General features: G+C 39.9%; 1 protein-coding gene across 5 annotated transcripts in view; it reads right to left on the bottom strand.

Moving 5' to 3' along the window:
- LOC145985353 (inositol 1,4,5-triphosphate receptor associated 2-like) overlaps nt 1-12,243 on the bottom strand; it is a 283,782-nt gene that overhangs the window by 144,708 nt on the left and 126,831 nt on the right. For all 5 annotated transcript variants that reach the window (XM_083119265.1, XM_083119264.1, XM_083119263.1 and 2 more), the window contains one exon: nt 12,041-12,128. In XM_083119265.1, the coding sequence (XP_082975391.1) occupies nt 12,041-12,128 (88 nt within the window). The remainder of the gene's footprint in view (nt 1-12,040; nt 12,129-12,243) is intronic.

Below are 12,243 nucleotides of genomic sequence, written 5' to 3'. Positions count from 1 at the left end.
GTGGCGATTAGGAGGGGTGAGGAGGACACTTCCCACCCACTTTTTGCCTCAGCATTATGGTCTCTTAATGATATGCCATGTCTACTAAGGGAGACTAAACTGTCCTTGCACCACCTGCCCCCTCCCAGTTTTGGTACCCAATCGTCGCTAGTGTGGCAGACTATTGCTGGGATCTTCAACGTGAATATTCCGACACCCTACACACAAGGAAGACTCAGAAACAACGTATATCTCATCATTAAGAGTGATTAACAATGAGATTTCATGCTTTTTTGAAAGGACAGCCACCACTACTCAAAAACTATAGCCAATTTAGAAAAATTTATAACATATTCGGAATCACAATGGCAAAGATTCCCTAAAATGACTTTAATTTCGTTGGCAATATAAAGTGTGTTTACCAGTGTTATAAATCAATTCTTTCAGGTTCAACGTTAATAATTTACGGGAATAGCAAGAATAGTAGAGAGGGAGAAGGGAAGAGGGAGGGGGAAGGCTAGGGAGAAGTAGAGGCAGGGAAGAAAGACTAAGTAGAAAGGGAGGAAGAAAAGTCTTTGATAGAGAGAAGGTGATGGAAGTAGAAGGCTGGGAAGGGAAGGAGGGAAAAAGAGGAGAGAGAGAGAGAGAGAGAAATGCAAGGAGAAGGATAGACCTCCGTAGCGAAATGGTTGGCACAGAGTAGGGATGGCCAGAGCCGGATCCGGTTGGTTCCGGATCCTTAGGATCCGGATCCTAAAATTTTTCGGATCCGGATCCGCGGATCCGAATCCGGTACTTTCGGATCCGGATCCAGAATTTTCGGATCCGGAATTTTCGGATCCGGATCTGTTTTGATATCCCACATGCGCTTCTTTGGAAAGTAAGAATGTGCTTATAACATATTGTTACCTGCTAATATACATATATATATATAATATACATACACACACATATATATATATATAGTGTGTGTGCGCGCGTGCGCGATTTGTAATTCATTAATACACTTACTAGGAAGGTCTAAGTCTCCCCCTCCGATTTCCATGAAACTTGGCAGGTGTATCGAGCCCCCCCCCCCTCATATGTCAAGATGAGGAGAAATTGAAGTGGGGATCTGACCCCGAAACCACGTAAATATGGCATAGGAAGAAACAGGGGGCATAGGGCCTCACTATACACCTGTCAAATTTCATGGGAATCGGAGGGGGACACAGGGGTCAGATGATTCCCACGTCAATTTGTCCTCATCTTGACATTTGAGGCGGGTTTTGCCCCCTAAAACAGTCTTTTAGCCGAAACAAAAAAAACACGTATTTCTTCCTTTGGGCCCCTCTATACACCTGCCAAGTTTCATGAAAATCGGAGGGGGACACAGGGGTCAGATCCTTACTTCAATTTGTCCTCATCTTGACATTTGAGGGGATTTTGCCCCCTGAAACAGTTTTTAGCTGAAACAAAAAAACACGTAATTCTTCCTTCGTACCCCTCTATACACCTGCCACGTTTCATGGAAATTGGAGGGGGACACAGGGGTCAGATCCCCACTTCAATTTGTCCTCATCTTGACAATTCAGTGGGTTTCGCCCTGTAAAACAGTTTTTTAGCTGAAACAAAAAAAACACGTATTTCTTCCTTTGGGACCCACTAGACACCTGCCAAGTTTCATGGAAATCGGAGGGGGACACATAAATCAAATGCCCACTTAAATTTGTCCTCATATTGACATTTGAGGGGGGGTTGCCCCCTAAAACAGTTTTTTAGCCGAAACAAAAAAAAAACACGTATTTCTTCATTTGGGCCCGTTTATACACACACCTACCAAGTATCATGGAAATCGGAGGGGGACACAGGGGTCCGATCCTCACTTCAATTTGTCTTCATCTTGACATTTGAGGGGGTTTTGCCCCCTAAAACAGTTTTTTAGCTGAAACAAAAAAACACGTATTTCTTCCATTGGGGCCCACTATACACCTGCCAAGTTTTATGGAAATGGGAGGGACACAGGGGTCAGATCCTCACTTCAATTTGTCCTCATCTTGACATTTGAGGCGGGTTTTGCCCCCTAAAACAGTTTTTTAGCTGAAACAAGAAAACACCTAATTCTTCCTTTGGGCCCCACTATACTGCCAAGTTTCATGGAAATCGGAGGGGGACACTTAGATAACCTCCGTTGTTAGTCTTACACTTTGTAATTATTTAACGCTGCATATATTATAATGTTTTATTTTAATTTGTAAAACTGTAACTGTAGAACAATTGTGTAATTTTTGTATAACATTTCTATCTTGTTATATGTGTTAAAGGTTTCATCCTGGAATGGAATGTCTCACATTTATGTGCGTTTTCATTTCCAATACATTCGAATGAATACATATTCGTTTCAACGGCATTTACAAAATCACCTCGGACATTTGTGCACGAGTGTGTTAGCCGATGCGTAGCAAAATATTTTAGGAACAACACTTGAAAAAAATCTTGTAGGACTAACGAAAAATTTCTTTGTAATCGAAGATCATAATACCTTTTAAGGTGTGGTAATATTATAATGGGATTGAGATACGAAACTCTCGGATCCGGATCCGGATCCGAAACTTTCGGACCCAGATCCAGATCCGAAACTTTCAGACCCGGATCCGGATCCGTTTGGCCATCCCTAGCACAGAGCACTACGACGCCAGGATTCCGGTTTCGAATTCCGTCCTGAGTATGGTTGTTCTTTTTTTAGTGTCCAGTCATCAATGGCATCATATCATGGCTCATCCTCATCGTTGCGATTAACCAAAAGCAGAAAAGCGACGCTAGATAACCAATCAAAATCGCTTCCAGAAGCAAAGGAGGGAAAATACTAATTCGAATCAGTCCAAGCTGGATGAAGTATCTATAACCATCAAATATTCAGATGAATTCATGACGTCTGGAAACATTTAAAATCCTCGGTTTCTTCATTGAAGGACCAGTATCCTATTTATAATTAATTTACACCTTTCATAGGGCACCCTGAACCACCTTGTCTGGGACATACTGCCGCCGGTCGCGGAAACCAACTCGGAATTTACCCAATAGAACCTTACATCGAAAGAGAAACGCAGTCGTAACCAGAACATTTCCTGTACATCAAGGAACGCTTGAGTTTCGCAACGCCAGTGACGGATGTCGAGCTGTTAACGCAGAGATTCTGCACTTAACGCCAACCTCCCCCACCTTTTGCAGATGAGAAAGCACAAAGGCGGGGACGGCGCAAACCTTCATTAAGAGCCCTCACGAGCAGCGGCTTGGCATCGTGGCTCTTTGCACGACTTAATGTGACCCCGTTTCGTCATTCGTAGGCCGGGACAGGCTCTCCTTGATTGTTTTTTTTTTCTTCATAATCAACGGGGTTGCCAACAAGGCTGTAAGCTTTTATTGCATCTTCCACCTGACAATTATTAGGGATTGCCCCTTTCCACAACTCGCACCCACGGTGACAAGAATCGGTTTCAGTTCCACCGAGTCTCATTTACGCCAGTCCATGTTCTACTGATGGTTATCAACAGTGGGCGATACCGCCCTCTTGCGGCAGTGCAGGACAAGATTAAGGCCAGCTGATGCCCTAAGCGTCTAAAGTGCCACTATAGAAGTTGCTGCGGTATATTTTATACACACACACAAGCGTGTTCTTTTTTTTCTAGAATCACATTCTTTTGATCTCATAGAAGTCCTGAAGAATTTTGTACCGGGGATATAAATCCAAAAACAAATCTCATTGTGGAATTGGTCTTTTAATAATACCGCCCCTTACATAAAAATAGGAACATAAATTAAGAATTAAATTAAGAAAGTAACAGAAAATCGCAATTTGTGACTTATGTGCCTTTTCCCGAACACCCTAGAAATGCACCTGTCGCGAAATATTATATTATATATATTATAGCGAAGCTACAGCTAGTTTTAAGAATGTAGCGCGATACTTCAGACAATTGGGGTCCTCCCCGATGGCGCACTGGTAGCGTCCCCGCCTTGTAATCAAGGGGTCCCGGGTTCGATACCCGGTGGAGGCATATGTGCTTCGGATCCCACTTTAAACTGTCGGTTCAGTCCCGATTAGCCTTAATGTGCATAAAGTGGACTTAAAACACCAATTCAACTCAATTCAGACCATTGGCTTTTATTTACGCCGTCTATAACGACACTAGTGAAAAATGTATAGATAGAGTGAACAAATGCCGATCGAAAACAACTTCTACACCGGGGTGAAGAGATCGGGAGGGAGGGAGGGAGAGAAAGAGAGAGAGAAAGCACCGAAATAGAAAACGATGCTCTCAACCTCCAGAGCCCACCAAATACTCATTGTAGATTCTTGCATCGTTTTAAACTTACTTCGGAGCAAATGGAGAGATCTTATCTTCCCTCCACAAAATGCATATTGCATGACCTCCACGAAAACAGCACATACTTAAAATTCAGCATCGGAGGGGTCCAATGGAAAATAATCAGTCTTCTGCGGGCAAGTCAGGAAAGGCAATGGTGGAGTTTTATAGCGAGCATCATTCCATGCGGTTACATTCATTTTCTTGTTCTGTCTGGGTGCTTAGGAAACCGTGCACGTAGATACTTCCAAACACGGCAGTGTATCGGGAAGAACAAAAAGAGCAATTTTTTACTGCCCTTACTGAAAGATTATTTACATTAATAATTACTTTAACATATATGGCGATGGTAATACGGTTTCTATTTGTTTTATGTAAGTTGCAAGAAGACCGATTCAACAAAAGAGAACAATGATGATTAAAAAGAAAAGAAGTGATGCGGTTATTGCGGAAGATAGGATTGATTGAGTTAAAAAGTTTGGGTGCTTCGCCACATATGGTTATATTGCACCCTTCCAAATATACGAGAAAATACCCTCTTATCTAAAAAAAAAACTTACCTTACAGTTAAAAAAGGGGTGTAAAAAGTCCCTTGAGAAAGGTTAAAAGTGCAAGTTGTAAAAGGACCTGCATAAGACATTCTTACAAAGGTAAGAATATCCTAAAATGTCCTCAGAAACAGTGCAAAAGGCTCGCTCTTCTCAAAAAACTAAAAACATTTGCTAAAATACTGTCATCCTCTCCCAACATGGCTGATCAATCATTGAGAAGGCTAAAGAAAACTCTGTCTCAGAAAATCTATTCCTTTATTTTTATGGAGCATTAAATAAAGAAGTTCCTAGTCTGATAAATGGTGCTAATAAGGTTTGTTTAAATTCACTTTGAGTTTAGATAGGCTAATCGGTACTGAACCTACAGTTTAAAGTGGGATCGATACCGGAACCTATTGATTACAAGGAAGCAGTGTTGCCACTGCACCATTAGGGAGACCCTGGTTGCTTCTCTCGCCACCCCATTTATTTCTTCTTAACTGCGTTAAGCGGTTGACTCACGTATTCTCCACTGAAAGTTCTGAGTTCGAAGACGTTGATGTTCCTTGCTAACTGTCCCTTCATCTCTTTCATGTATGTTCCCCCATTCTCATCGTCGCGATGCGGTATAAAAATGACGTAAAACACAATGTAAAAGAAGGCAAATAAGAAATTTCTATTTCCCCCTCGCTCTTTCCCAAAACATATACGAGTACATTTTGAGATTACCCGCAAACATGACGTCACGATCTTTTCAATGCAGACAGCTCCATGCGTTTTTTTCTCTCCTCCAACGTATTTGAAGTATCTGGGGTGCCCTTTTCAAAACCTGCAAGTGGCCGTCCTTTCGGTCTAAGTGCGAGAAACACGAGTCATTACCTCTGCAGGACATAACAAAGGAACTTTCGATCTTCCTTTGTTTGCCTGTGTGGTCGACACGAGCACTGCAAGGCTTCTTTAACCCAAATGCTTGATCAATCGCTGTTGCTTTTGTTCGGGAGATTAACTCGTGACTCTCCTTTCGCTGCGGCGGCAGTAAGTGAAATGCTTTCGTATTTGTGGATAGTGCCATGTGCACGTTGCGTCAGCCCGTACGTCCATCACGTACAGGTACAGCCCAATGCCAAAGTGAGTTGTTTGATTTTTTTAAAAAATCAAGTCCCAATAAATGCAGCAGAGCCAGCTTTATTTCTGTCCTCCAATAGCATGAGAGCGTGGACATATTTCCAGGATATGCTTGCCCGACTGGCTGTTCCATTCGCCTGGTGTGACATGTAGGAAGCATACATGTAAGGGCCAATCACATCGCCTACCTTCTCTTAGCTTAGCTCGGCGCGGCCAACTGGAAAGGAGAGTTCCAAGTCGAAAACTACTGTGTAGTATTAAACTGCGAAAGCAACTTTTAATTGAATCATGCAACTACCGTTTGCTGGCAGCGTGATTATTCTTCAACAGTAAGGCAGAAGTTCAACTACCTTCCTAGTTGACGGATGCTCCAGTAATTCCAGAGTTATTATTGTCGAGGTTTATGGCAAAATTACTGGACAAAATATTCACAATTGTGGATGTTAGTGTAGCAGTACTGGACTAGAAACAAGAAATTACTTGAAGAGAACTAACCGATCTAAAATGACAGATATAACAATTGCGATGGGACTAGCTGTGCTGACAACGCGTCACCAAATGAAAATGTTTCAAAACTCTGAGGTTGGTTAGTTTATGTAGTGTGTACCCAACATAAGCTGAATGATGTATTTACATCCCTAATAAATGTATTATTTCCTTCCGTGAATAGAAAGTTTATGCTTAATAATTCACGTAAGAGGATAATTTCATTGAATATTACATATGTATTTGTAACATCAATAATCAATAACGGTATGTCACAAGCTATTTACAGAAATATGAGATTGGTATACCAACGTCATTGTCGGCTAGACCCTGATGCGATTCCTCTCTATACAAATAAAGTAATATGCACAGCTGTACGGTAACTGAAACTGCAATAAGGATTTAAACGTGCACTCTTATTTTGACGATGTTGATGATTTAATTTCAACACAGAATACGAAACAATTGTGCAGGTTAGGGTCAACCATCATCATGGGTCCCCTCCAGCGTATATACATTTTCAATTAGGCCTACAACTTTTAGCAAAGTTATGTCAGATGACTAGTTAGATTTTTACCACATTTCAGACATACCATTTCTCCACTGTCGGACACTTTTCAAAGCGCCTTTGCATGTGGAGCTCAGGGGATGAAACCCCCTGCCAAAGCCCTCCCCCTTATATCCGAGACTGACGATTTGATTTTGGTTTTTCTTACTTAACGTCGCTTACATGCAATTTTTAGCTACTCGAGACGATGAGAATGAGTGATGATATGATGCAATTGTTGAAGGGTCACTTACAAAGAACATACAAGCTCAGGCCGTACTCGAACCCGAGACCCCTGGCGTGGTAGCGGGCTGTTCTACCAATTCCACCATGGAGGTCGCCACCCGATTCTGACATGTGATCTGCTGCCACAGTATGTGCTCGTCTTGTACTTGCAGCTGTCAATATATCCGACAAACTCGGATTGGTTGGTTTTCAAAAAATCCGACACATATAATGGCCATAAACTAATCCTCAACAAATTGATGCAGTGGGAAATTATGTGACTGGTAAAGGTATGTTGAATACAGATAACATTGCATTATACATATCAGAACATGATAGAAGTAAAATTTCTTCAGGTAGCCGGTTATCTAAACTACCAGAACCCTCACAATCGAGGTAAATTGGGGAGATGACCTTCCGGGATGAAATTACATGAAGGGCTGCATTATGGTTCCCATCAAAAGCCTGGGCGATCATGTGAAATTGATCCACATGGAACTAACAATGTATTCAGGACGTCGTTACGTCCTGACGTAACACGACACAATGACGTTATGTAATCTGATCGGTTTCAACGGACCTCCACTGCGGCAACATCCATCAGCTGTGGAATACAAATACTGTCATGCCAAAGGGAAGAATATTACCTGAAGCTAATACAAGACATGAAGTGAAAAATTTCATATTGCAGACAAGTGATTCGAATATTTTTCAGTTTCCTGTTTTTTTGTGAAATGTGTATTTTCTCCGCCCTTTTGCACATTACTCACATTTTAAGAAGGCTGCCACACCGAAGCTTACTTATCCTACAATTTATGGAACGAAGTATCTGTAAGTTGTCTGACGCAGCCACTGGAAAAGGTTTGCTCATTATCCGATAGTATTGATAGTAAAACATAATTAATTGCAAGGAAAAAGACAATTTTTATACAACAAATGTGTAATTAAGATTAATATTTCGAATATAATATATACGTAGTTTGACTCAAGAAACTGTTTTACGCCTTGTGATATCTCAATATTTATAAATAGGACATTGATTATTTTATAACAGGCATCATTATGTATTCACAAATAATAAGTTATAAATAACAGGCATATTTTGAACAGATACCCATATCGATTACCTATTCGCACTGATACAGATACTCGAAAATTGTAATAATTAAAAATTGTTCAAAACATTGATTAGTCTAAGTATTCTATTCCAATTATATGCATCAATTTTCCGAAAATTTAGCCTTAAAATATTCAAGAATTACATCAGAATAATAAAATACATGTTATGTAATCACCAAATCCAGATTTCATGCAAAATTGGTACAAAATAAAATAAACTTCAAATGTAGAGCGGCATTTTTGCGGACCTCACGAAAGACCTAATGTCAGAAAAGTATCGGCTCCTAAAGTTGGCTTTACAAACAATACAGCAGTAAGCGTGATTTTTCGAACATCATTGCATGATATTGTAAAACCTATTTTTCATAGTAATAGTCTTGATAAGCAGTTATCGTTCTGGTATCCAAGATAATGTTTTACTTCAAATAACGACATTTTGTTTTAACATAGTTCCGACCCAAGATAGATTACTATACTTCGTCAATAGCGGAACTTCACAATCAGGATTGGAGATTGTGAATTGCTCGATATATCAATACTGTAGGAATATCAAAGGAGGGTAATTCGGGACTTTATTTTCCTGAAGGAAATACAATACATTGTTTCATTTTCCTATTCATAAATTTACTAAAAATGATTTTCCATGAATTGGAATACCCCCTTCCACTCATATCTCTAAGAGGGTAATAAATAAATAAATCGCACCGACAAAGTAATATACAGTTGCGACCATTTTAGGAAATGACTAGTACCAGAACATACACCATATATAGTCAGAAATGTTGCATGTTACTGCCGTTTGGAAATTATATTTTAAATACCACATTGACTTCCAAGAACTGAAGTTCTTGCAGTGCAGAATGTGACATCCGCGACACACACCGGATCTGTTTATCCCAATTTAACAACCAAAAAAGGGAGAATACTTTGGTGAAATTTCAGCAATTCACTTACACCAAACAAGTGTCGTTTATACTTTATTTTACTAACAAGAACGCAAAGAAACATCCGTGAAAAGCTGGATTGGCTAACAAGCCTAATGATGATAAAAACAATCTCTGTGTGTGTACGAGAGAGGGGGGGCAGGGAGGGAGAGAACAGAGAAAGAAAAGGGTAGAAAATTGAGAGAGAGAGGGGAAGGGAGAAATGGAAATAGCGACACGGAGAAGGGAGAGAGAGAAGCATATTTTGTTTTACCGTGCATGGCATTGTTGATGGAAACGCCAAACATACTGTTGGAATTAATAGCAAATACATTTTGCAATAAAACTGAAACCAAGTCTAAGAGAGACCAGCATTATTTTTCGATTCAATGTCGCTTAAATTTTCACGGAGCTGTTTTATCTGCTACCAAATCGTTAAAGATACGAAAAGAGGGATTTTATGGTCTTGACAAACTAGAACACGGACCTGGAGTTACCATTCTCGTCTGCTATTGCGCAAGTAAAAAGAAAAAAGTTTAAATATATTGAAGATAATAAATGTCAACGCTGGGAAAACAATATTTCATTTTTAAGACTAATATAATATTCACTTAAGGAAAAGCCGCCTGTATTTGTTCCAGATATCACATGTGTGCGTGTATATATCAGTTAATTTCTGTTAAATTATTCATCAATAAATAACATTTCTTAACATGTAACCTCCACGTAGGCTATATACAGGCTTGAAAACAGTTACAAGAGATAACAATGGCGGTTTTTTTTGCGATTAGTTACCAAACTAATTTTGTTAAGCCTGTGTATATTGCTTAAATGCATAACCAATGTAACTATGGACAAAGAAACACGTTAGAAGATTCGAAAAATTGACAACAGAATGAACGTTGTGATTATGTATAGCTACATAAATCAAAGTTCATGAAATGACACTATAAAATTAAGATAAGTCATGTCATGGAAATTCATTTACATTTATGTAATTTCCTAAGACAAGAGGGGGTATGGCATTCTCTACCCCATACCAGATGCCCATCACATTACTACTTAAATACATTGTATCCGTGTTCAGTCACCTATAAAGTAAGATACAAACTCAGCAATTAAATACAGTATCAAAATTCATACACTTTAAAGAGTTTTCATCTAACTAAAGAACTGTTTGGAAACTGATTATGCTGATAAGTAATTGATTAATTTGCTACCAACTTTGCCGTGACCTATGGCAACACTGATTATCTTTGTTTTGCAGTCGCAAGCACGTGACAAACGTACTTTAAATTACTTCGCGACCCGGCAGGAAGATTTGATGACTGTCGTATCCACGCGACGACCTCCACACGTGTAGTAAGGCTTCGATACCCATGTTTTATTTACGGTTGCCATGGTGAAGAAACTTTGTGAAAACAAAACTCCAGAGAGATGGTCCCGTGCTGACTGGAGATGTCCAATATTGTCTATACTGATATAGCTACGTTAATGGTCATATAATAAGTTCACCTAAAGAAAGGACTGTATATAGTGCCCGTTGAGTGCCAGGGACGGTTTAGTGTTAAGCATCCCCAACCCCCTCTCCTTCGCTGCTCATTTTATAAAAAATAACATGGGATACATGAAAGATTGTAAAAAAATTAAAATAAATATAAAAGGAGTACGATATCCATTACTCCTCTTTCCGAAATTTCTGGACAGTCACTGTTTAGTGCTGAGACGTAAAAAAATGATTGTTTTTATATAGCTTGTCCTATAAGGGAAAACCAGAGAGATCGGGAACGAACATTACCCCCTCCCCCAAACCGCTACTTGTCCTGTAGTGCTGCACGACCTTCTCACATTTAAAGTTGTTGTTCTTCAGTTTCTCACTCATTCTTTTTCCCTCTATCTTTTATTTTCTTCCTCTGTTTTCTCGTTACTCTTCCTGTCTCTCTTGCTACCTTCTCTATTCTTTCTGTGTCTTTTACTCGTGTTTTTTCTCGCCAACTACTCTTTCTCATTCTTCCCATAACTTCTTTATTTTTCTATCACTTACTCTCTCTCTCTCCTTTTTATCACTGCCTCTCCCTCTCTTTCTATCACTTAATCGCCTCTCTCTTTCTTTCGGCCTATCACTACTTCGTTATCTTTTATCTTTCATTTCTATCATCTCCTCTTTCTCTTCTCATTCTCTTGCCTTTTTTCTCTCATTCTCTTTTCTAACTTCTCCCCTCCATTTATAACCTTTTGTGTGTGTGCGAAGATTAAGGTCCATGCCCTGTCTTACACTCAACCACAACCCTTCTCTATATCTACTCTGCTGTAAATGATTCTCAAAATTTCCCATGTCAGTGGGCAGGAGGGCGAGTTAAAACTTTTTCACGTTGGGCTATATCCCACCCAGTGGCGACGCCCTTGCTTCGAAACATTTTATCTTTATAGCAATAATAGTTTGCACCAATTGTGTTTGTGTTTAAGAATTACGAAAATTATGTACAAGCTTCGGATTCCCGTTTGACCATGCGTTGCCAGCCTTAACCTTACAAAAACCAACACGTAAATACATAAAAACAAGGCAAATCCCCGACGGTCTCAATTACTAATGTAGATCACAAATCGTGCTTCAATCTGTTCCGTCAAAATATAAATTAAATTAACGTACGTCACGCTCCGTAGCAACTTGATTAAGAAACCAGTTTCCAAACAGTTCGTTATTATACACGAGCATGTCATTATGAGAGCCAAATGAACACTAATAGCTGTTTACGTTACCTGAGCCTGATCCTGCGTCCTGTCAGCATCCGCTGCCAAATTCGTCCTCTGCTGATCGGCACTCGGCTTGTCCGTCGTATCGGCACTTCTGCAAAAGTCCATGTCATGATCATTCACAATGCCAACCATGATACACCGAACAAGAACATGTGTCTTAGCTAGCACAGCAACTAATTACAGAACTCGCACCCATCGCGAACAAG

The sequence above is a fragment of the Lepisma saccharinum genome, chromosome 3 (assembly GCF_977018435.1).
Source record: "Lepisma saccharinum chromosome 3, izLepSacc3.1, whole genome shotgun sequence".
Taxonomy (NCBI): Eukaryota; Metazoa; Arthropoda; class Insecta; order Zygentoma; family Lepismatidae; genus Lepisma; species Lepisma saccharinum.
Note: the sequence above shows the minus strand (reverse complement) of the source record. Positions and strands in the feature narration are given on the sequence as shown.